The following is a 26614-nucleotide window of genomic DNA, read 5'->3' on the forward strand; positions in this document are numbered from 1 at the left end:
GTCCCCACACCCACACACACACAAACACACACACACACACACACTTGGGGGGCGGGCCCACCTGTCACTTTTTATGCATACTAATGTGATTGAAACATTGTTTATGATACACCACAAGGCGCAACAGTGGGGGCTTTTCACACCTGTGAATACACATCAACCCCCTCCTATCGACGGATCTCACACCTACTTGGGATCTCACACCTCGAACAAAGGGGAGGCGGGACTTAGCTCATTAGCATAAGTAGGTAGAGGTGTGACCTGTCACAGCACCTCTCACTTTCTATGCATACTAATGAGACGAAAGCGGGATGAATCTTACTACTGTAGACCACCACAGAGGAGGATAACATATCTCATCAAAGAACATCCTCCTACAGTATATAACTTCAGCTGGAACCCATTGTGAAGTATTATTAAGTTGAACTGCTATGTTTCATTGTGCTTTATCAAATGGTGGGGAAACATTCAGGAGGAAACTCTTCAACCTTGTTTTCTCCCACAACCCTTTTCAGGATCTGAAGCTCTCAATAGAAACGTGTCGGATCTACAGTCTGTATCACTCCCTTCACCACTACAAGTATCACACCTTCCTGCACTGCAAGAAGGAGGTAAGCAGAGCTGCATGCTAAATGTTTGAAACTGCTACAGCCGGCATATTTACCATGACTCGACACAAATACTGTATGAATGTGTATGGATGTGTGTGAATGTGTGTGAATGTGTGTGGAAATGCTTGAATGTGTTTGAATGTGTTTGAATGTGTGGATGTGTGTGAATGTGTGTGAAAATGTTTGAATATGTTTGAATATGTTTGAATGTGTTTGAATGTGTTTAAATGTGTTTGAATGTGTGTGAGTGGATGAACTTGAGGGTGACAACATTTGGAAGCTTTCAACTCAGAAAGCGTAGTGTGGTGATTATGATGCATCACATCATCAGACTGATCGTCCTGTTGAATCCATCTTAATCAACACCAAGGGGGAGCAGACAGGTTGTGACAATAAGAGATCTGATGAGGGCTTATTATAATCTGAACCTCCTGGACATAGGGGACCAGGTCAGGTAGACTAGAGGGGCCGAAAGAGACTTATTTATTTCTATATTTGGCACCAAAGCTCACGAACAGTTAAAAAGGAATGGACGGAGAAGTGTTGGATGGAAAATAAAAGGTTTATTGTTCACACAAATTATAAGTTCCACTCCAGGAACAGGGAAGCCGGGAGGCGTGTTCAAGGTCCCCCGGTGTGTGTGAGTGGCTTAGACATCCTCCCCGGACCCTGCCTACTGCAAGACAGACCAGAACCAGATACAACATGCTTTTATTGAGTGACTGATTACCTAATTCTGATCAGCTGTCTTGTCTCCGGCCAAGCCACTCCCATCACTCCAGCAGCCGGCGCTCTAACCACACCCCACTGCCACAGCCTTGCTTAGCCATCCTTGCATTTGGTCACACAAAATAATGTAATCTGATTACATCTTTACAAGTAGGTTGACTTTCCGCCAACTCTGTTTCATGGGCCTAAATATGACTTGTGTGTTTAACTTTAATAAAATAAAAAGTAAACAATTGTTGATCCTTTACTTTACATGTCATACAGCTTAGCCTTCTGGAATGCAATTATATCCACATAAAACCTCCCAAAAATTACAAATAAACCATTCACACATGAAACAATGTCGCCATTGAGTCACACAGACTGATCCATTTCCAGCCACAAGAAGTCTTTTCTTTGATGCATGTTCACTGGCTTTGGTGCCACAAGCAGACTAACAATATATGTTGTTTGATTTGCCATGGCCGACTGCAGTTCTCCTGTTGTTCTCTGTGTGTGTGTGTGTGTGTGTGTGTGTGTGTGTGTGTGTGTGTGTGTGTGTGACCGGTGTGTGTGTGACCGGTGTGTGTGTGTGACCTGTGTGTGTGTGTGTGACCTGTGTGTGTGTGACCTGTGTGACCTGTGTGTGTGTGATCTGTGTGTGTGTGACCTGTGTGTGTGTGTGTGTGCGTGTGTGTGTGTGTGTGTGTGTGTGTGTGTGTGTGTGTGACCTGTGTGTGTGACCTGTGTGTGTGTGTGACCTGTGTGTGTGTGTGTGTGTGTGTGTGTGTGTGACCGGTGTGTGTGTGTGTGTGTGTGTGTGTGTGTGTGTGTGACCGGTGTGTGTGTGTGTGTGTGTGTGTGTGTGTGTGTGTGTGTGTGTGTGTGTGACCGGTGTGTGTGTGTGTGTGACCGGTGTGTGTGTGTGTGTGACTGGTGTGTGTGTGACCTGTGTGACCTGTGTGTGTGTGACCTGTGTGTGTGTGACCTGTGTGTCTGTGACCTGTTTGTCTGTGTGTGTGTGTGACCTGTGTGTATGACGTGTGTGTGTGTGTGTGTGTGTGTGTGTGTGACCTGTGTGTGACCTGTGTGTGTGTGACATGTGTGTGTGACCTGTGTGTGTGTGTGTGTGTGTGTGTGTATGTGTGTGTGTGTGTGTTACCTGTGTGTGTGTGACCTGTGTGTGTGTGACCTGTGTGTGTGTGTGTGTGTGTGTGTGTGTGTGTGTGTGACCTGTGTGTGTGACCTGTGTGTGTGTGACCTGTATGTGTGACCTGTGTGTGTGTGTGTGTGTGTGTGTGTGTGACCTGTGTGTGTGTGACCTGTGTGTGTGTGTGTGTGTGTGTGACCTCTGTGTGTGTGTGTGTGTGACCTGTGTGTGTGACCTGTGTGTGTGTGTGTGTGTGTGTGTGTGTGTGTGTGTGTGTGACCTGTGTGTGTGTGTGTGACCTGTGTGTGTGTGTGTGTGTGTGTGTGACCTGGGTGTGTGTGACCTGTGTGTGTGTGACCTGTGTGTGTGTGTGTGTGTGTGTGTGTGTGTGTGTGTGTGTGACCTGTGTGTGTTTGACCTGTGTGTGTGTGACCTGTGTGTGTGTGTGTGTGTGTGTGTGACCTGTGTGTGTGTGTGTGCGTGTGTGTGTGTGTGTGTGACCTGTGTGTGTGTGACCGGTGTGTGTGTGTGTGTGTGTGTGTGTGTCTGTGTGTGTGTGTGTGTGTGTGTGTGTGTGTGTGTGTGTGTGTGTGTGTGTGTGTGTGTGTGTGTGTGACCGGTGTGTGTGTGTGTGTGTGTGTGACCTGTGTGTGTGTGACCTGTGTGTCTGTGACCGGTGTGTGTGTGTGTGTGTGTGTGTGTGTGTGACCTGTGTGTGTGTGACCTGTGTGTGTGTGACCTGTGTGTCTGTGACCTGTGTGTCTGTGTGTGACCTGTGTGTGTGTGTGTGTGTGTGTGACCTGTGTGTGACCTGTGTGTGTGTGTGTGTGTGTGTGTGTGTGTGTGTGTGTGTGTGTGACCTGTGTGTGTGTGACCTGTGTGTGTGTGACCTGTGTGTGTGTGTGTGTATGTGTGTGTGGGGGTGTGTGTGTGTGTGTGTGTGTGTGTGACCTGTGTGTGTGTGACCTGTGTGTGACATGTGTGTGTGTGTGTGCGTGTGTGTGTGTGTGTGTGTGTGTGTGTGTGTTTGTGACCTCTGTGTGTGACCTCTGTGTGTGTGTGTGCGTGTGTGTGTGTGTGTGTGTGTGTGTGACCTGTGTGTGTGTGTGTGTGACCTGTGTGTGTGTGTGTGTGTGTGACCTGTGTGTGTGTGTGTGTGTGTGTGTGTGTGTGTGTGTTTGTCTGTGTGACCTGTGTGTGTGTGTGTGTGTGTGTGTGTGTGTGTGCGTGTGTGTGTGTGTGTGTGTGTGTGTGTGTGTGTGTGTTTGTGTGTGTGTGTGTGTGTTTGACCTCCTGTGTGTTGCTGTGCAGACGGACAGCGTGCAGCAGGCTGCTGAGGACCCGGGGCAGGAGGAGGTGGTGCAGCAGTGCATGGCTAACCAGGGTTGGCTGGACCGCCTCTTCTCCTCTTTTGTGGACCTGATGAGCCTCAGTGCAAAGGCCTGAGAGGAAAAGGACCTCGGCCCGGCACCCAACTCACACACGCACCTGCCGTATGCTGGTGGAGCGAGAACAGCCACTGTGGGTTTGTTCCTGGGAGGTTCACTTGTGTGGACAAGTGTTTCTTTTATTATTGAGTCCATTTTAAAGTACCACTTTATTTATTTAAACATATTGAGATGGATGGTAGGGAACTAAGTGACTATGGTGGATCTTTCTTCAAAGTCAAAAAAGGAACCACAAGATCATTTGTCTAAACAGAATACTGACCCATAGGCATAAGTATGTATTAACAACTATCATTTGTATTATTTATACAGGTACATTTCCAAAATGACCATCCAAAAATGGGATTAGTTGCTGTTATAATTTTTTTTTAAATGTTAAAGGGATATATATAAAGCGGCCCGCCTGCAGCGCTTAGCTTCTCCAGGATATGGTGAGACAGTGACAAGGACTATATGATAGTCTCCTGTTTCACCCTGCCTCAGTGACAAAGCCCTTGATGGAAGAAATGTACTCAAAACTAAGCTGTGTTCTTACTGTTTGTTCTTCTGAAGACATGGAGGGATTTAATGCCTAAAAAGACGATGAATGAAAAAAATATAAAGCACGACTTTCTTGAAGAAAGTGTGAAGTGAAATGATCCAAAAGCATAATGTAAGTGTTTAATGTTAGTCCTTTTATCTGTTTGTTGTTGATGGGTATTTCTCATGATTTGCCCTCTCAGAGGATATTCTTGCAGAGCAATTTTGTTGTTTTGATTGTGTAAATATTGTACAGCTACTTCATTCTCTAGTTTCCAGTTGCTCTTACATGAAATCCTGTATTCGACATAATGAAATAAAAAGTGATGATGAATAAGCTACCTTGGGCCAAAGTCATTTCACTACATTTTGCGCAAAGCATAACCACCATAAGTATGCCAGCTGCTAGGCTACTTCATGCAAAGTGATGTAGCTTATGCTTATAATTTTGCTAAAAAGTGTGCCTGTTGTTCATTTGAGTAAACTTGAATGCACCATGTGAGTAGAAAAATGGCAACCGCAAATCCACGTCTGGCTGCCTGGACTCAGTACAGTCAGTTGCCCATCACCTCCATACCATAACCCAACTTGCATCTAAAATTGCAAATCTGAGATGTAGGCTCCTGTAAATGTGTTAGAACTAGAACCATATTCTTTTTACCCAGATTCTTTGTGTGCTTTGGTAGGTGGAGTGATACAGCTCTGTATGTCTGTGCCTCCTCCAACTGAAATCCCTACCATTCTAGTCAGATGGACCAAACAGTAAATACTACAGTGTAAAAATGTTACATAACAACATGTTATATAACTTAATAACCGTTTTGAAAACACTTAAGCTGCAACTGACCAATGAGACGGCTATCATTCTGAGATGTATACATTATTTTACAACCATCTAAAAAGGAACAAATGCTCTAATGTATGCAAGTTGATATTCATTCACAATATACAGCAGTGGTTATTTGACTAATGTAAATCTCTAAATACAACCCTTTAATTTAGAAATGTTCACCAGTATTGTGAAGTATGTGTAACATTTGTTCAGAGAGGAAGTGTGTGTGCAGCTGTGTCAGTGAGCCTGTAAAGAAGAGAACCTCAAAGAAGACAGAGGAAGAAGGACATAGAGTCCTATTTCCTGAACATAGAGAGAAAGAATTGGCTAAGTTAGACAAGCTGGGGTTTAGAGGCTGGAGATGGAGGAGGTAACAAGAGAAGAAACAGGAAAGGGAGGAACACAACGGGGGGCGGGCAGCGACACACACATCTGGAAATAATTAAGGTGGAAGAGAGGGAAAGACAGGGCAGAGACGCAGATCTGTTCACAAAGTAGACTTTTTCAGACAGAAAAAAAAAAAACATTCTAAATGATTTAAAATTGTGTAGAAGACTTTTCATCGGGAAAAGCTGGAAATCACAACCTGCCAGTTAATAACAATCCAGAGGAAGAGAAGAAGGAAACCCTCGCTGGTTCACAGACACATGCAGAGGAGAGAGGAAAAGAGAAGGAGTTACAGACCAAACCAGGCGCTGAGGAGGAGTGGGACACAGACAGGATTTTAAAGGATTAAAACTCATCTTCAGGTAAAGTCATTTTGATTGACATTTGTAAATATGTATAGATTTCACATTAGGCTGCCAAATCTACACGCACATGTGCATGAGTAAAAATGAAGGGTTTCTGACAGTCTGATTCCCACTGGAAACAGAAGAGCCTGTTAAATCAACATCCTTTAGGTTGGTGACAGCTGCACAATATGAGAATAAAGCAAACAAATATATAAGTAAAAAGTCCTTGTAGCACTGGGACACAGCGTCGGAGGCACAGGAACCAGAAAGGACGTCCTCCACAGCACAGACCTGTAGACTTTGTGAGCCTCACATACGGCCTGTTTGCGGAGCGTGGTTCTCTATGAGAGAGTGCTGCAGTCATGGGAAATGCCTTGCGCTGTATTATTAGATCTGCTGGTCTGCTGAGGAGAGGAGGGAGCTTCCTTCCTGTTAGCAGTCTGACTTCCTGTTTGGGGTCAGTAGTGAGAGCCACTTAGTGACAAACTAATCAGATTTTCACTGTGAACATGGTCACATACCCACTAACACACAAACACACATGCACATTCACAGTGTTTTAAATAAAATTACTGAAGATTATTTTTTCAAAACTTGGTTAACAATACAGACACGAATAAAAAGCCCTTGTAAATTTGGCGGCACGTGGGAGTGTTTGTTTGAAATCCTATTTAACCTAAAGCCAGACAACGCCACCTTGGGAATTGCAAGGAGATAATTATTCAAAGTACCAATGAGGCACTCAGGTTTGTAATACTGAGGGCCAGGAGACGTGGTTCCATTTCATCAAATGTTTTATTTCATGTATTAAAAATAAAATATCATTAAAAACACATTAAGAACAACATACACACTGGAAATAAAGGGGGACATCTTAATTCAGGGATGCTGAGGCTTACCATTGGATGGAGGTGACGAGGGGTGAGAGGGATCTCAACAAACTCAATTAAGGCACCCGTGATCACTACACACTCACACGAAGGAACACAAATCAGGGGGGAGCACAGCACGACACACAAAGGGGGAAGCCACCACCGGGGACACCAGCACCACACCTTTGGCTCTCAGCAACTAAAGAGGGGCAAACAAGACACAATTACTGGGGTAAATAGTCAACACAAATTAATACAGCAGAAGGCTTACACATCTTCTGGCGCAGACTGAAAACTCATCTCTTTCGACTCCACTTCGAGCAATAGAATGACTAACAAAGCACTTATACTGTATACTAATAAAGGACTGGCTTATCTAAAGCCAGTTGAGTAGCACTTGAAATGTTTTAGCTCTATGAAACCTGATGTACTTATATGATTCTGTTTTCTTCAAGTTTGTATCTTGTTGGGCGAATGTACTTATTGTAAGTCGCTTTGGATAAAAGCCTCAGCTGGATGTAATGTGATGTAATGTACTTGTACTTAACTTGAGTATATCCATTTTATGCTACTCTGTACTTTTACCCCAGAACAAGGGTGTACTTTTCCTCCACTACAGTTCAGAGGTACATGGTGTACTTTTACTCCACTACATGTATTTAATACCTTTAGTTACTTCACAGATCTGGATGAATGATGTGAAATGTATAATCAAGTGTTAAATCAGACTTTAGTTCCACCTGGAATAAATTCACAAGCTACCCTGCAGTATACAAAGTCATTCAGACTAGCTGCACCTTTACCGGCTTTGAGAACACTTTAATGATCAATCATTATAAAACATATCGTATATATTATTCTGAAATGGACCAATCTGCACAATGAATACTTTCACTGTCGCTACTTTCATTATATTTTGATGTGAATACTTTCTACTTTTACTTGAGTAACCTTTTGAATGCAGTACTTTTACTGAAACAGAGTATTACACAGTAATTTTACTTTTACTCAAGTACAAGATCTGAGTACTTCTACTTCTGAAGAAGGTGCACACAACTCAGAATCTCACCCTTCTCACATCAACCTTAATTACCCAGCAAGCTGGGCAGTAACTATCTTTATACAGTTGTGTCTTCATCAGGGTCCTGGGTGTGAGACGGTGTTTGAGGAGACTCAGAGGAGCCCCTTGTCATTTAGATGAACAGTTAACAGATCAATCACAACACAAATATCATAACACACGTCCATCATTTGTTATTTAATGAAAGAGCCTTTCAGAATTGTACCTTAACACAATGTTCATTGTACACCAACTCTCACAACACAATATGACCACACACAGTGTTGCTCAGTCCTCATGATGTAACCTTGGTAACCTGAGAGCACAGCAGCAGGCTGTGGACATGCTGCTGTAACTCTGCTCTGTGTCTTCTGTCTCTTCTTTCTCTTCTGTCTCTGCAGGATGTCAGTGTCTCGGAGCTGTTTGTGCTGCGTCAAATATCTGATGTTTGTCTTCAACCTCATCTTCTGGGTCAGTATGTGCTCTGTCTACTCTGTCCTCAGTGCTCTGTCCACTCTGTCCATAGTGTGCTCTGTCCATAGTGTGCTCTGTCCACTCTGTCCTCAGTGTGCTCTGTCCACTCTGTCCTCAGTGCTCTGTCCACTCTGTCCACAGAGCTCTGTCCACTCTGTCCACAGTGTGCTCTGTCCACAGAGCTTCTGTTTAACTCTAACTGTCACACACAGTCAGAGTCACTCCATTATGTTGCTCACGATGTGGGATATCCCAGGTTTGGAGCAATGCATTGTGGTTAATCTGCATTCCCATGTGTTGTGAAGCTTGGAGGCTGCGGGCTGTTTGGCATTGGAGTGTGGCTGTCCTTCACCCAGGCAGAGTTCTCCTCCCTCCCCCTCTCCTTCCCCTCCCTCTCTGCTGCCAACCTGCTGCTGGTCGCCGGCGGCATCACCATGGTGACGGGCTTCCTGGGATGTCTGGGGGCCCTGAAGGAGCAGCGCTGCCTGCTGTTCATGGTGAGGGGCCACAGGAGGGGGGGCAGGGAGATACTGAATGATACGTGATAAAGTGATCTCAATTCAATATCAGCAGTAGGGATAATCTGCAGCTCTAAAGCCTCTCCTCTCTCCCCTCTCCTTTCTCCTCACCTCTCCCCTCCCCTCTCCTCCTCTCCTCTCCCCTCCCCTCTCCTCTCCTCATCTCCTCTCTCCTCTCCTCTGCAGTTCTTTGTGATCCTCCTGCTCCTGGTCCTGACAGAGGTGACCCTGGCCTTGGTTATTCACATCTTCCACGACCAGGTAAGCTCCACTTTTACATTGAACACACACACTGGTTTCAGACAGAGGGTGAAAAGAGGTGCTTTTTGAACACGAAAGTATGGAGACATGTCCCAGGAGAGACATTACATACTGATATACACCTGAACATCAGCTGGAGAGGACTCTTTAAAGTAGAGACACTACATACTGATATACACCTGAACATCAGCAGGAGAGGACTCTTTAAAGTAGAGACACTACATACTGATATACACCTGAACATCAGCAGGAGAGGACTCTTTCAAGTAGAGACACTACATACTGATATACACCTGAACATCAGCTGGAGAGGACTCTTGAAAGAAGAGACACTACATACTGATATACACCTGAACATCAGCAGGAGAGGACTCTTTAAAGTAGAGACACTACATACTGATATACACCTGAACATCAGCTGGAGAAGACTCTTTAAAGAAGAGACACTACATACTGATATACACCTGAACATCAGCAGGAGGGGACTCTTTAAAGTAGAGACACTACATACTGATATACACCTGAACATCAGCAGGAGAGGACTCTTTAAAGTAGAGACACTACATACTGATATACACCTGAACATCAGCAGGAGAGGACTCTTTCAAGTAGAGACACTACATACTGATATACACCTGAACATCAGCTGGAGAGGACTCTTTAAAGAAGAGACACTATATACTGATATACACCTGAACATCAGCTGGAGAGGACTCTTTAAAGAAGAGACACTACATACTGATATACACCTGAACATCAGCAGGAGAGGACTCTTTAAAGTAGAGACACTACATACTGATATACACCTGAACATCAGCAGGAGAGGACTCTTTAAAGTAGAGACACTACATACTGATATACACCTGAACATCAGCAGGAGAGGCCTCTTTAAAGTAGAGACACTACATACTAATTCAGTCAGACAACTCACGTGTTTCTTTAACATGTTTATTAGAAGCAGCATATAGTTGAGTTTGGCGACTAGGCTAGGGCATCATCACTCCATAGATATACATAGCACGATGAGTGATGATCAAATAACTAACCCCCAAGCCTACAGGTGGAAGCTGTGGTGGTGGGGCAGGCAAACAGCAGCGACGTAAAGGTAGCTGCGGCAATAGAAGCAGCAAGCAATGCATGGAGAGAGAACTGGCAGGTTAAATAGAGCGACATATTAAGGAGACTCTGTTTGGTTGGTTGCAGAGTGGCAAGGGGCGTTATGTATGAATGCAGCATAAGTGCTCAAGTTGACTGCCTGAACTAGCTCGGAGGCTTCTCCCCATTTCAGTCAGACAACTCACGTGTTTCTTTAACATGTTTATTAGAAGCAGCATATAGTTGAGTTTGGCGACTAGGCTCGGGCATCATCACTCCATAGATATACATAGCACGATGAGTGATGATCAAATAACTAACCCCCAAAACTGCGTGGAGATTAGATACTGTTAGAAATTAAAATCAATGTTTTGATGGTATAATGTAGCTTAAACATACCGTCAGTTCAAACGCTCTTTTATACTGAAAAACCAGAAATTCTTGTGCACAAGCAGTTAAGCTTTTATTCTGAAAATCCTTCATCTACGGTTAGCATGTAGCATGTGGTTAATATACGATTTCCTAAAGAGGTGAATTGAGGAGCGAAATGACTTGGTGTGGTGAAAACCGAAACCTACTGATTTAACACTACAACGATAGATGTCGAGATATTACCATGCTGAATATTAAATGAAGGTACAGTTTATTTGAATACATTATTGTTTACAGACGAGTAGCATGTGACAACATCCGGAATGACCGGCAACCAAACGAGCCGAGAAGTATTGTTTAGAGTATTGATTACAGCGTTTAGAATGTGTTAAATGAAAAGTGATGAAAGAGAATATGAGGAGAAACGGCGTGTTAAGCATATATTGAATGTGAAAAGAACCTATCCTCTGTTTAAATGCAATAACGGACATTGGAGACGAGGTGAGCCGGCTGGCGGGGAGGAGCCAGCAGAGGATATATATATAGCAGCGCCGGAGGAGAGATCCGGTGTCTTCTTCTTGCTCAGGAGAACCGGACCACAGCTGTTTGTCTGACGGAACAATATTCTGTCTGTAACACTACCGCGCCTTTTTTAATTAAAGTATCCCATTTGAATCTTTTCAGAGACTCCATTTAGTCTCATTTTAAAGCTTCTCTCCTGGACGCGAGAATAAAGAACATATTTAACAATTGGCGAGCTAGCCCAGGATCTCGCAAAACCGGGAGAGACTACAGCAGGCTGCTTGCTGGACCCGCTGGCATCCGTTCAGCACACAGAGAGCTCAAATCAACTAGGTATGGAGAAACCTGTTATATCGAATTCTTCAATAGTTAATGTAGGACAATGTTAGTTCTGTGTGTTTGACGGCGGCCAGCGGATCCTGAAAATAGCTGTGCAATTTAAGTTAAAACAAGCCTAAATTGATAAATATTGGTAGCCTACCACGTGGCGTTGCTTTGTTACAGGCAGGGTGAGTTCAATTTCTTTTTTTCTATTTAACCCTGCATGCTATTCGTTTGTCTGTTAGTACATGTCGGCTAGAGGCCAATCACTATATGTGTCTTTTGTGGCGTTTTACGTTTTACGTGAATGGTTTTAGGCCATTAAGCAGTCGGGACTGCTTGAGGGAAAGACACAGCCAAAGTTTGAAGCTAAGGTTATTGGAGTGAGTGTTTTGTGTAACAACAGCGTGAGGCTGTTTTAAAAAAGTCCTATTTCAAGGAAAAGGCCTGAGTAGTTTGAAGCTCTCAGTGGTTACACCATTCTGTTTTTCAAGACATTGCGTTGTGGATTACGGCAGGAAGTGCGACATTCGTGCGTTAGATAGACGATATTCTTCTAATTGTGTTTGCTTAGCGTCCTATTTGTCCCATAAATAGCGTGTTTAAACAGAAGAAATGACCATACTGGCTCTTAAAGTCAAAACATTTACGTACATGGGTAGAGGGCTATGACGTAAGGGTATGAGGCCCATTTATCATTGTAAACTAAATGGAAATGTTATTTTAAACTACAGTGTTGTGTGTTGAATTTACTAGACAAAATATCACCTCACCAATTTCAACTCCAGGTGTTTTCTCAAATCCCTTTGTTCTTCAGGTCAAAGGTTGGAAAACCAGTTGCCATTTTGTCTTGACCTCATGTTCACGGTGAGCCACGGCAGTCACCATTTCATGAAATGCTAATTGAAGTACTCTGTTTGCTTTAACACACTGAGGCTGGGCATTCCATCTTCTAAAGAACATCATACTTCTTGTTAGAGTTAGAACTATTGGAAGTACTTCTGCTGGCAAATGTGTATTGGCGGTTTTGTGAATATTCTTCTTTGCAAATGTGTATTGGCGGTTTTGTGAATATTCTTCTTTGCAAATGTGTATTGGCGGTTATGTGTTGTGTTGTTTAACCATAGTGTAAATTCCTATTTTAAAGATATTTTTGAGGAAACTACGTTTCTCCTTTGTCAAAAACGAGTCAGTTTTGAAACAGCTATTCCCTAGTGGATTAAGCTGGAATTTAAAATAGCGCACTCTGGTGGTAGTACAGAATTATTACCCAAATAGCGGAAACACCATAACATTGTGAATATTCTTCTTTGCAAATGTGTTTTGGCGGTTATGTGTTGTGTTGTTTAACCATAGTGTAAATTCCTATTTTAAAGATATTTTTGAGGAAACTACGTTTCTCCTTTGTCAAAAACGAGTCAGTTTTGAAACAGCTATTCCCTAGTGGATTAAGCTGGAATTTAAAATAGCGCACTCTGGTGGTAGTACAGAATTATTACCCAAATAGCGGAAACACCATAACATTGTGATTTTGAACCAAATTCATATTTCAAAGTCAAAACCATACACGGTACAACTTTATTTTAACATTTCATATTTTAATTTTGCATATTTTTTATATATTAATTAACTTTATTAATATTTTACCTTAAACTTAAAAAAAAAAAAAAATCTATAAAAATAATAAAACTTTGAGCAAAAAAAAAAAAAAAAAACGAACAGCAACGAAGGTGCTAGTCAGAAGATTAGTGCTTCATCTTTGATAGGTTAATAAATAATTAGAGAACATGTCACCAAAACAAACTAAGTTGAGACTAGATGCAGGGCCAGGCTCAACTGCAGATATCAAGGAAAGGGTAAAAATCAGATCCAATGCTTTAACAGTTTCAAGAATCAGTCTTTATTTATTTATTCTTGAGTAACTTTACTGATTTGTGGTGTTGTGCGTAAGGCAATATCTCATTTGAGTGAGGGGCACCAGCCCTTCATGCAGGTCACTCTCTGAGAGAATAGTTCATATTTTCCCTCCAGTTTGGAGAAATATTATTTTATCATATGTTAGTTCAGCAGTGTCAACCAATCCTCTAATCCTAGAGTTATTGAGACGCATTAGCGACACCAGGGGTATTGTTTTTTGCAGCAACGATGACGCATAATACCATTACAAAAGCCATTATTGAAACAAGTAAACTATTAGAAGTGCTAATTGCTGATTTTTTTTATAGTGAATATGCATTTATACCATCAGAAAACCATAAATCATACGATATTTTTGTACCCCTTGTGGGTACACGGAGAAGTTATATTTATTTAATGCAACGTTATGAGTTTTACATGTCCTGTACAGAATAGGGTAATCATTGCAATATTAATTGAGCATTTTATGCTCAAAGGAGGGAGTGTCATGATTATACAGATATGTTGATTTCAGTGACGTTGTAGTTAATAAATAATAACATGTAGTCAACAAGAGGTATGCCGAAGCTCGGGCCTTCTCCAAGGAGGGAGTGGTCCAGTTTTAGATATTAGACAAATAGAAGTGGATGAATATGTCAGAACTCTGAGTAATATTATGCAAGTTTTGTCTACACAGGCTAGGAAAACTACAGAGATACCAGACGAGACACCAGAAGAGACTCCTGTTCGGCCAGGTGATTGGGTGAGGGTGAAAGTTCACAAAAGACAGTGGGCTGATCCCCGGTGGACGGAAGCGTGAAAGGTTGTAACAAACTTCACACGCGCTCCGGTTTAAAGGTAAAGAAAAAGGAGCAAATTGACACCACCTCACACATTGTCACCCTTCACTGGCGACTTCCAGAACATTATTGGGAGTTAGGACTGATTTGGCAGAGCTGGAACAAAACAATAAATAGAAATAAGATAAAGATAGAAACAGCTCAAAAGACAAATTGTCTATAGATTTTTATAGATTGTACATTAATGTGAATACCTATTTTTTGTTTTACATCTGTAAAAAGAGTCCAATTTGTTATGTTATTTTTGTACTCATTATTTAAATTCTGTAACGGACACAACCAGGTTTAAAATAGAGATGATGAGAACAAAGCCAAACCAATTGTGGGGTCCCCTAGGGATAAGAGTCAGAATAGCATTGTTGATTGTGCTCATTACACTTGGCACCTTTCTGGTTGGAAGGGGAGTACAATATTATGTAAGGCATGGATCCATTAGTTCACTCATAGAATGCCCACATCACTAACAAGACTCCAGCTGGGTTTCAGAGACTTTCACTTATCCCCAGAGCCAAAAGATCAGCTGAGCAACAAGAGGAGGAGTTAGAAATACTCGGTCCCAAACAAGAGGCGGTTATAATCAAGATGATTCACCCCCTTATATGCAGTTCTTGTATCAAATGATGAGATGGGTTTAAGTGATTGGGATATGTAAGTGATGGGGATTTACAGATTAGGGGAATCTCTAAATACACTGGATCCATGTTTTAGTCTGTACCAGAAACACCCCCTGTTAAGCTATGAACAACCGATCGGTGACCTGAGCACAATTATTGAAAATGATTGTTAGACACAGGCTACTAACCCACAAGTACAGCGTTGTACGTACAAACTCTATGAACAAGATTCCCCAGCAGATAGTGGCGACATTGCAGATATGTCCAGTCACAAAAGTTACTACGGTTCTAAATAACAGTGAGATTTAAAGTGATGGAGAAAATATGGAGACGTTCTTTTATAGTGTGTGAAATATGTGGTGCTTGAAACATCTAGGTATTTAAATGTATGGAAGAAAATGGTTTCCTGAAAGAGTTAATTGGAATAAACATGTTACAGTGGGTGAAGGCAATGTTTAGGGATATGGTAAAATTATTAGTAGACATGAATTGTGTTTAGATGGCATTTAACAACTAAGATGGATAGTATGGTTAGGAAAATAGAGTGGAAAAGGTTGGATTTATTTTGCCTCAGTGTGTTAGAATTTAACTATACGTAATGCCTCCCGAGATCTCTCTCTCTCCACCTGTCAGAACGCTACGACCCCATCGTCCAAGCAGACAAAAGACCTCACCACGGAAGACTCCTCCTCCTCCATAGAACAGACAGAGAACCAGAGCTGAACCAACAACTCCAACGCTGCATCCAGAACCATCTCCACCTGAGGCACCAAGAACCAAAACCAGGTGACATAAAAAGGCACACTCTCATCGGTCCCCCACAGGACATGAAGTTCCAAGCTGAGCCACAAGATTTGGGCACAAGAGCAGAGTGTGGGACATGAGAGCGGAATACGCCCTCCATGCAACAAAGTAGAGACTGTAAAGGAGGAGATGAAAAGCAAAGCAGATGGGACACTGAGAAGAGTTACAGCGGAAGGATCCAAGAGCGGATGGACTGAGGAGAAGGTGGACGGAGGAGAGGAAAGAACGGAGGAGTTGGCATGGTCCGGCAGAATGTGAGGGGGTCGTGGCGACAACCAGAGGGGGAGAGAAGGAAAACGGGAGTGAGTGAGTTTACACATAAACACACTTATTCACCAACGAGAAATACGTAAAGAAAAAGATTTATCAGCCATGAATTAATCAATTGGTGAATTTATAAAGAAAAAAGAGGAAACTATTAAATAACCCTAAAAACACACTGAGGGTAGAACATATTATTCAATCTTTTCATCATATGAACAAATTATTCTTTAAGAGTTTTTTTATTCATGTGTGAATTTGGGGAAGATTTAATTTGTTACAGTATAGACCTACAGTTTAAAGGGATGGTTTTAGTAACCACTCTATAAAAGCAGACAAATCTTTATTTGTATGGAAAATGTTAAAGGTAGAGCTAGTACCAAGCCAAAGATATTGTTCCAATCTAGAGTATTGATTTCTCCATTGTAGCATGGTTATTACCTCAGGAGGGAAGATTAAGGTGGAAATAACATTTGTTTTTCGTCCAAGATGTAGAGTTTTAAAATGACACTGGGCAAAGAGCGAAAGCAAAGTTTAATTAAAAAAAAAAACTAATGTAGTTGGGAGTAATACATGCGGGGCCTTGGATCACTCATTGTGATGGTACATATTTGTTACAACAAACATCGTTTAGGGAGAAGGGGTCGCTCAACCCACCCTGCAGATGTTTTAAATCTTACTTGCAGCTTCAGAGGGAGCGCACGGCACCAGAGTATGAGTTTTAAAAGACAAGCGCCACCAGCTCCTAAAGGTCATCCATTCACCAGATGACCTGACGTTTAGAGATGTTATTTAAAGGAGAAACATATCTGCCATAGGTGTAAATTCCTGAATTAAACTACAAACCATTAATGAAATGACTTCTGTTTTTAAAATCCTTGTTAAAGGAGGGAGTAATTATCACATGCTCGGGCACCCAAGGTTCCACACACTGTAAAAGGGGTTAGCATAGTTATTTAAGTAGACCATAATTGAAAATAAATTAGTATAATGAGTTATTGATATTCCACCGGTTTTCACACCATTTCAGGGACTTTATCACTGCATTAGAACAGACCACCCAAAGGTAATGAGTAGGAACCTTTAAGTGATGAAACTCTACAACTGTTGTAACTGACCAAAATCTTCTCCCAGAAATGACTGTCTAGAATGCCGTACCCCAGAGTAGAACGCACAACGGCCCCCTCTAGAGAACATATTACTTTCATACCTTAAATGGTATGAAAGGAGGGAGGGTAAATTTCTCAGGAGGAGACGGTTACAAATGCTAGCAGAACAAGACGACCCACCCCGTATACAGATGTGGATGACAATGATGAGTTAGTTTAAATGATATGGATGTTCGGAGATGAGATTGATCAATGAATGTCCAGCCGATGTGATTCTTTAAATGATGAAATCATGTGAAGAAGTGAGCAAAATTAAAATGGAGTGAATCCATTTCAATTTACTTCATACTATTCCAAGATAGCATATTTTTAATATTTTTATTATTCCAATTAATTTTACACTATTCTAAGATAGTCCATTTTATTTGACTTTATTACTTTATACTATTCTAATATGGTAGATTTCATGTTGTATAAATCATTGCTATTCTAAAATGGTTTGTTTCTTTTCACTTTGTAAAAACAAGTGCCTTAACACTGAGTGTGGTATGAGAACGGTTTCTGTGAAAGGAGGGAGGAAGAAATGTTCTGATACCAAGCCATTGCTGCTATTTTGAAGAATGATATTGAATGTAAACACTAGAAGTTATGCACAAGGGACAACTTTTATGTTTGAACACAGACAAGAATTTATTTTGTATTTTTGTAAAGCCGGCTGTGAAACCATTCCATTTGATTGTATGTTTGTTAATATGAGATATGTAATATGCAAAGTTCAGATGAAGAACTCATTGATTTCAGTATTATACACACCTTTTAGGTGTGTAAGGAGGGACTGTTAGAAATTAAAATCAATGTTTTGATGGTATAATGTAGCTTAAACATACCGTCAGTTCAAACGCTCTTTTATACTGAAAAACCAGAAATTCTTGTGCACAAGCAGTTAAGCTTTTATTCTGAAAATCCTTCATCTACGGTTAGCATGTAGCATGTGGTTAATATACGATTTCCTAAAGAGGTGAATTGAGGAGTGAAATGACTTGGTGTGGTGAAAACCGAAACCTACTGATTTAACACTACAACGATAGATGTCGAGATATTACCATGCTGAATATTAAATGAAGGTACAGTTTATTTGAATACATTATTGTTTACAGACGAGTAGCATGTGACAACATCCGGAATGACCGGCAACCAAACGAGCCGAGAAGTATTGATTACAGCGTTTAGAATGTGTTAAATGAAAAGTGATGAAAGAGAATATGAGGAGAAACGGCGTGTTAAGCATATATTGAATGTGAAAAGAACCTATCCTCTGTTTAAATGCAATAACGGACATTGGAGACGAGGTGAGCCGGCTGGCGGGGAGGAGCCAGCAGAGGATATATATATAGCAGCGCCGGAGGAGAGATCCGGTGTCTTCTTCTTGCTCAGGAGAACCGGACCACAGCTGTTTGTCTGACGGAACAATATTCTGTCTGTAACACTACCGCGCCTTTTTTAATTAAAGTATCCCATTTGAATCTTTTCAGAGACTCCATTTAGTCTCATTTTAAAGCTTCTCTCCTGGACGCGAGAATAAAGAACATATTTAACAATACTATCCGCCAAAACTGTGTAGCCCGAGCCTGACGCTGGTAATGTAAATCTGATAAGTAGAGTGCCTGGCGAACTGCCACGTGGCCATTCCCCCTAAGCACAGTGGCTTTAAGGGGAATATACTACCTAGCGAGACTGCTATGTGAAGGCCCGGGAACGCCCCGAAAGCCATCCCCCTTAAGCCCGGCGGCTTTAAGGGGAATATACTACCTAATGACTGCTATGTGAAGGCCCGGGTACAGCCCCTGAAGAGCCATTCCCCCCCAGCACAGCGGCTTTGAGGGGAATATACTACAGAGCTCTCAAGTCTCACGCATTTGGCGTGAGACACACACATTTCACTCCATTCACACGCTCACACGCCACACCTTGTATTTCTCACGCAGAGATTTCTTTCCAGGGTACCGTACCGCCCACCAAGTTGCGCCGCAATTTTGTAAACAAACTAGGCTTGTTTGAGACGCGTGCACTCCACTAGCTCCCATTGACATTCGCGATACAGAGGGCTTCATACTCCAGTAGCCCCCCCCCCCCCCCCCGTTGGTATTCGCGATACAGAGGGCTTCATACTCCACTAGCACACCCCCCCCCCCCCCCCCCCCCCCCCGTCGACATTCGCGGTACAGAGGGCTTCACGGAAACTTTGAGTGGAGCCAGAAGTTGGAGTACCAAAATCTCACTCTGAACTCTGTTCAAAACTTGAGAGCCCTGTACTACCTATATATGCTACCTATAATGAAACTGCTATGTGTAGGCCTGGGAACACCCCGAAAAGCACAGCGACTTTGAGGGGAATATACTACCTATCGAGAATGCTGTATCTAGTCTTGAAGCAGCGACAATGAGCTTACCCCCCCAAGCATGCAGCTATGAGGGGAATATACTATAATGAAATAAATATAATCTAACCCAGCAACCACCTGGTGTGCAATAACAGAATCCTACAGATATACATCTTCGATTAAATGTACATGGCCGCTTGGCAGAGAATGATTCATGGTATTCATAGAAGAGACACTGTAGAAGAGATCGAAGTCTAAAATGAAGGTCAAAAATGTATCGAGCTTCCCTTCATATTCACCGGAAATGTATTAATTTATAATATTATAAATACTTATACACTTACAACTTCTGTATAATTGCCTCAAATATGACTTACTTTTATTTCCATAAAAACCATTGCTTATGCAGAATATTATTATATACCTGCTAGATGCGATTCCTAAGGAATTGCTGCTGCAGGGGGCAGGAACCTAGAACTCTTGGCTGGATCTGGGACTCCAATTCCCAGAATCCTCGGGGGTGTGACATCAATGGCACAACGTGGTTGAACGCGGAAGTAGAAACATTTGTTTACATTGCAGGCAGAGGTAATCGAGTTTGTTCACGGGAATATATCGTGGAATTAAAGGCTTCAAGCGCTTATTTAACTTCAAGAAGGTATAACAGGATGGCAGGTACTTGGGAATGGCGGAGTCAACTTGCTCCTGCCTTTTTTGGTGTTTAAATACCCGCCAACCGAGAGACAGTGCGACTCTTGCTGACACACAAGAGAGGGGTCGTTACCGGAGCTGGCGTAGAACTCGGGACTTCCTCTGGCCCAAAGGATATTAAAAGCTACTCCAGATGAGGACGGAAGGGACACCGGGATGTGTGTCGTGCGGGAGCTGTGGCTCGTTCCAGCGGCGTCTGAACCATGCTCTGTGCTAGCCTGTGTTTCGGGAATGAGGCATTTCTTACGGCTTCTTGCGTATCATGATTCGGTTCCAGAGTCGGAGATTGCAATAGACCAGCGGTTTTCAAAGTGTGAGGCGCGCCTCCCTTGGGGGGCGCTAGAGAGCTTCAGGGGAGGCGCAGCGTGAGACACAAAAGAAAGAGAAAAAGACGAGTAAAGTGACACTTGCCCACTTGTGGCTGTCTGTGGACAGTCGGTTCCCCCACCTCGCCAAAAAGGCTGTAAAAGTGCTCATTCCTTTCCCCTCCACCTACCTGTGTGAGTGCAGGTTTTCCACATTGACTTTGATCAAAAGCAAGTACCGGTCAAGGCTGCAGCCAGAGGATGATCTGCGTTTATTCCTGTGTGCATCAAAGACTCATTGTTCCCACTAAAGTAGGGGTGAGTGTAATAAGGAGGCAAAGTTGACGTTCAGTGTGTTGCCGGGAGCCTATAAGGATTTACCCACCATGTTGAAAATGTTAAAAAATATATGTCTTGAGAACACGGCGTGCGGAAATATACGGGTCGTGCTGCAGCTAGATGTGCCCATACTTGTCAACCCTCCCGATTTTCGCGGGAGACTCCCGATTTCATTGCCCTCTCCCGGTTTCCTCCCGGGGTCATATTTCTCCCGCATTTCTCCCGATTTCTGACAAAATCAGATCAACTCAGGACTGTTTCCACTCTGACTTTAATACAGCTACACCATTGTTTGGTTTCCATGGTAATATGTCTCTTTAGTACCGCGCGCAACTGAAAGTCTGAGAGGGTGAGGCAGATAGTCACAGAAAACAGAACAAACATCGACAACTACTCTACTCTCTGCTCACTCCTTTCCTGCCCACACATATGCTCCGTCAAGGATGGTACAACAGGCCGCAAGGCATTGCACTTAGAACTAAAACAAGCATGTTAATGTTAATCTAACAGCGATCCACTAGCACCCCCCCCATTTTGCATTTTGAAATGCTCTCGATTTCTGAGGTCTCAAGGTTGACAAGTATGGATGTGCCTGTCCTCTGTAAGAAGGTGTAGGCGACTAACATGCAAGGAAGAACGGCTGTCCACAGGCTGTTCCAACTTTAACAACTGTATTAACTTCCAGGGTTTGAATTGAACATGCAATTGTAATTGGGTGTGTGGTATATTTTCATGCACGGACACGCATGTTCCACAACACACAAACTGAACAACACTCAATTTTCCGATCGCTACCAGCGTCCTTGCGATATTGTTATAATAACAAGTGCACGTTACTGATGCAATATGGTTGAGACCATTCGGGCTTATTCTAGAGGGGTGCAAGGAATAGTCCAAGTAGTGGGGGAGTTTTATACAATATGTTTAAAACATAAAAATAAAAAGGTTTAAAAAAGTTATTGTTTAATGTTTTAAGGAGGTGACGTTACTCAGCCAATCAAATCGGTGCAGTCAGCACGATAGATTCAAACACACACAGAGACACGACAAGAGGAGAGAAACAGTCGGAGTAATTTCAAATGGCGGAAGGTAGACAACGAAAACAGAGCATTTAATTACATTTTCTCTTACTGGACCTCTTTAAAATGCAATTGAATACCCCTGCATTATAGCAACAACAACAATAATAATAATAATAATAATAATAATAACAGCAATAATAATTGGGAGGGGGGGGGGCGGCTGTTCTTATGTTCTCTGAGGGGAGGCTCACCTACCCACACTTTGAAAACCCCTGCAATAGACTATTGCAATAGACATTTGCAAGGACAGCACCGGCAGGCGAGCAGCAGCAACATGAAACACAGCAGCAGGAACATGAACGCAGCAATAGCAAGTGAACACAGCAGGCAAGCAGCAGCGACGTAAAGGTAGCTGCGGCAATAGAAGCAGCAAGCAATGCATGGAGAGAGAACTGGCAGGTTAAATAGAGCAACATATTAAGGAGACTCTGTTTGGTTGGTTGCAGAGTGGCAAGGGGCGTTATGAATGCAGCATAAGTGCTCGAGTTGACTGCCTGAACTAGCTCGGAGGCTTCGCCCCATTTGTTTTCACGAGAAGTTTAGGGCCTCAGTTTCTAGTATACTGTAGATCTTTTTAGATGAATAACTGTGCGTCTTTCTTTCTTCTCTCTTCTTGTAAGCTGGATTCCAAAGCACAAGATGAACTGAAAGAAGGTATGATGATTTATAAATCAGAGCCTGGACTGAAAAAATCCTGGGATAATGTCCAGAAAATGGTGAGTAAAGCAGACACTCATGACATCTCATGTTGCGAGACTATACAGGCTGCATACAACACTAACTGATTTCACTGGAGAATCTGTCACAGCGTCCAGCTTTAAGGGAGAACTATGCTTCTAACACAGTGCAGCAGTACATTTTAAAATAAGAGCAGGCGTCTGCCTTCAGCTCCTGTTCACTGCAAGCTCAGTGTAGTGACTGTAGATTCATATAACATGTGTATTTAAACAATACATGTGTGAGGAAGCTCCCTTTGGTCACATTTCCACAGGCTGTCCGCTGTGATGTGGTGATCCTTCCGTCACAGCTCTGACTGTGTGTAGCCTGGACCTGCTGGATGTTTAACTTACCAGTGAAATAATTGGGATTGTAGAGAAGGGATGTCACCTGAGTACTGACAATATGTTAATATGAGCTATGTGGTTGAGAGGTATATTTTGATATTCTGACCCACTCTCTCCTCTCGCAGTTCAAATGCTGTGGAGTCACCGGCAAAACAGACTGGTATGATGTGCTGAATGGAACGCTGCCCACCTCCTGCTGCTCTGTGGGGATAGAGCAGTGTGTGGATGGGTGGACTGAGGTGGGTATCTGCTCAGCTGCAGTTTATGGGGGGGGGGGGGGGGTCTTACAGTAACTTCACTCACTTCTGTTTCCCCTGAATAACCTGTCCCTATCATTTGTGTCCACTTTAATTGTCTTCTTCATGATGGTATGTTTGTGTTTTTATCATGTTCTGTTGCTTTTACCTCTTCAAATAGTTAACTAATTGAACGGTGTCCTTGGGGGTCATGAAAGAGGTATTAATTATTATTATTCACAGAGCATCCAGACTCCATCGATGAGTATCCTCCAGGTACCAGTGGGTCGGGCCTCAAATCAAGGCCGATATCCATTTTATGAATATTTAGGTGCAGTACAGATATCAGCGGATTCAAATGAAACACTAATAGTGGTTGGTTTAAGAGTATGATGCTGTATTAATGATGTATTCTGTCATATGAGCATCAGCAGCTCAGAGTGGCTCCTTAACCATTGCTTCACTGACGCTTAGGTTCTTATTTTTATCTGAATGTGTACACAAATAAAACACAATACGATTTTGTTTCGTAAAAATCTTCCAAATGTTCTGTATGAACTCTTCAAAGTTAAATGTTCAACGAAACCCAGAACCAGCAGATAAGCAGCAAGGACAAAGGGACAGAGACAAAGTGATGTTGATTTTAGCTTTACAGAAGTGCAGGTTGATTATTTAAAAAAACTTCTCAATATGATCCTTGCATTCTTCATGAGGGAACGTTTCAGACACCGTCACGCATCTGGAAGAAATCCACATTCCGTTTGAGACAACCAGAAATATTAAATGTGTTGTACGCTGCAGGACAAAGGAACAGTGTGTTTGTTAGTCTTATTATTACTCTATATTCCATCATTGACCCCACCGTTACAAGCAGTTCAAAGCAGTTTTCTATACTTTGTTTCTGTGTTCATATTTTTGACTGTTTGGTTTTGATAGGATTGTTCTCATTGACAAATTGCCGGGATAATGACTCATCCAAGAACAGTCACAACTCCAGTTAGGAGTTAGGAGTTTATTTTAATAAGGTCAACGTTGAGGCGCCAACTTTTTACTGTTGATCATGTATGTTTTATCTTCCAAAGGAGTCAAGCATTGTTGCTGTGTTTACAGAAGTTACAGCTGTGCCACGTCCAACGCAGTCTACAATGTTTGGTTGAAGGAATGCAGGCCAGAGAAGATGACAAAAGTTGTTATACTTATCTGAAAAACTCTGTACTTCAGCGTCTGAGGCGGTCTACCCCAGTGTGTTTTCTGTCATTTAGTATGTGTCTGTTATGGAACTCTATCAGCATTATTATCTGTGCTCTCCATGTACAGCTACCGGACTGAGTCTCACAGTGAGGCTTTATGATTTCTAAGATTAGTTGTAATTATTATTTTTAATTTGTCTCTATACCTCTTCTTTATTAATCTTATTATATTTCTTGTGTTTCCGGTCTCTCGTTGCAGCCGTGCTACCAGAAGGCCCGGAAGTGGCTGCTGGATAACATTCCCTCCGTCCTGGTGTTTGGAGTGTGTATCGGTGTTCTGCAGGTACTTATCATGAGTACACATGTTTACTCATGATCTCTATATGTATGTTAAAGGAATGGTATATACTCCAGTCACAGCACAGCTCAGATTCTGCACAAGTTACAGAGTTTGCTTTGTTAATAAATAAATAAATAGCAACATTACACATTGCCACGTTTTGACGGAAGATTTTGTTACATGTTTAACATCATTTAAATATGGCAAACTATACCATGTAGATTGTGTCAGTGAAGACCTATAAACCTGTGTGAGCTCTTTTCCCCTCCACATCTTTAAAGACACTTCTCAGAGCTGGAAAATACCCCCAAATCCTCTTCATTCCAGGGTTAAACAAAAACTGTAGATTTTATTTACAGGAAACTGATTCTCAAAACAGAAAAATGCAGAACGGCAGTAGCCTGTGATTTGGCTTCACTTTATCCCACTGTCATGTTGTTAGAGTTGCCGTGGGGACAACACGTCTTGTCTGTTGGTGACCTCAGTGAACGGGATCTATAACAGGTTTGAACTCTCCTCTCTCAGATCCTGGCCCTGGTTTTCTCCATGCTGATGTACTGTCAGATCCTGTGCGCTGAGAAACATTTGGACTGAGATCAGACGGGAAGACTGATCACAAACACCGCCAGCCTGATTCGAGGTGTCCACCCCAGCCTCAGGACTGTGTGTGTCACAGCAGACATGGCTGCATCTCAAACGCCCCAGAGCATCGGCTTGAACATTCCCATTTCAACAAAAAACGACTGAACGACGGCAGTAACAGACTGAAGAGTTGTTGTTGTACCAGCTTTATAAATATGGTTTCATTTTAGCTCCATCAGCCTCCAGACAAAATCTGCAATAACCATAATGCATTGCAACTGCAGAGGAACCGGAGGGAAACACTGGCTCTAAGATCCTCTTCAAATTCAAGAAAATAATCTGTGTCTGTATTTTACAATATTTGGTTTCCAGAGTTGCTTCTCTTAGATTGTTGTCATCAACAGGAAATAATAGTGTGACACTTAAAAGGTCATAAAACAGCAAATAGGCATTGTGTTCCTCAGTATGCCTGCTATAAAAGCTTTGGGAGGAGGAGAATAAGAACAAAATCAAATAAAACATTTTTACGTAGCACTTAGTTCACTTTGCTAATAATTCATGCCTTGAATATTAAATCTTAACCATATAAGCACTTTAATCATGTAGTGTAGTTTAGCCATTTTAAAGTTTTACATTTAGTTGGTATCTAATGATTACAGCCATAACGGCCATATTATTAATACTTTTACATGTGTTTTAGCAAAACAGTAAGATATTATGCCTTTTATAATCTTGTGTTTTTGAATCTTATGGTAATCTTCTCTACTGCTCGGTCTCTTGATGATCTGCAAACAATCCAAATGAAACTTGAGGCGTAGATTTGACCGAGTTGAATCCATTCGTGTGGATGTTCCCGACTTAAATAAACGTAACACAAAAAGTAAGGAAATCTGTGTTTGGTAGATTATTTCTTTGTTGTAACAATGCTTCTTCACAATACATCTTATAACGTTGTAAAGCCTGTTTATTTACCATGGTGCCACATTTATGAGGAACATTTGTGGGATGAGCAGCTGAGTATGTGAGTATGGGACAAATCTCCTCTGCCAATGCCAAACAGCTTTTTTTTCTGTTGACTCTTGTTTGGTGGATTGGATGATTAAAGTCTGATGAATCAAGACATATTGGCAACAATTTATTTATGAACAATGTATTCATTTAACCAGGAGCCTCAGTAGCGTGTGGAAGAAACAAACACAGCCACAACAGCCTCTCCTCCTCATGCTGGTCACCAGCCGGCTCACACACTGCTGTGGGATGGCATCCCATTCTTCAACCAACATTTGTCATCTGTCAGCCAACGTGGTGGCAGGGGGCCATTCCATCCTCTCCAGTCGCAAATT

General features: G+C 42.2%; 2 protein-coding genes across 2 annotated transcripts in view; both read left to right on the forward strand.

Moving 5' to 3' along the window:
* The window catches only part of LOC307014298 (uncharacterized protein), a 146931-nt gene extending 142154 nt beyond the window's left edge, over positions 1-4777 (forward strand). The window contains exons 16-17 of the mRNA XM_079642171.1: positions 516-611; positions 3781-4777. Coding sequence (XP_079498297.1) covers positions 516-611; positions 3781-3915 — 231 coding nt within the window. The 3' untranslated portion in view covers positions 3916-4777. The remainder of the gene's footprint in view (positions 1-515; positions 612-3780) is intronic.
* A 936-nt stretch (positions 4778-5713) lies between these two features.
* Positions 5714-26393, forward strand: tspan4b (tetraspanin 4b). Its single transcript, XM_079646979.1, has 8 exons — positions 5714-6017; positions 8336-8405; positions 8714-8905; positions 9113-9187; positions 22480-22575; positions 23049-23162; positions 24609-24692; positions 25215-26393. Exons 2-8 carry the CDS (start codon positions 8337-8339, stop codon positions 25281-25283), a joined length of 699 nt encoding a protein of 232 aa, XP_079503105.1. The 5' UTR covers positions 5714-6017; position 8336; the 3' UTR covers positions 25284-26393.
* The last annotated feature ends 221 nt before the right edge of the window (positions 26394-26614 follow it).

The sequence above is a fragment of the Notothenia rossii genome, assembly GCF_949606895.1.
Source record: "Notothenia rossii genome assembly, chromosome: 8".
Lineage (NCBI taxonomy): Eukaryota > Metazoa > Chordata > Actinopteri > Perciformes > Nototheniidae > Notothenia > Notothenia rossii.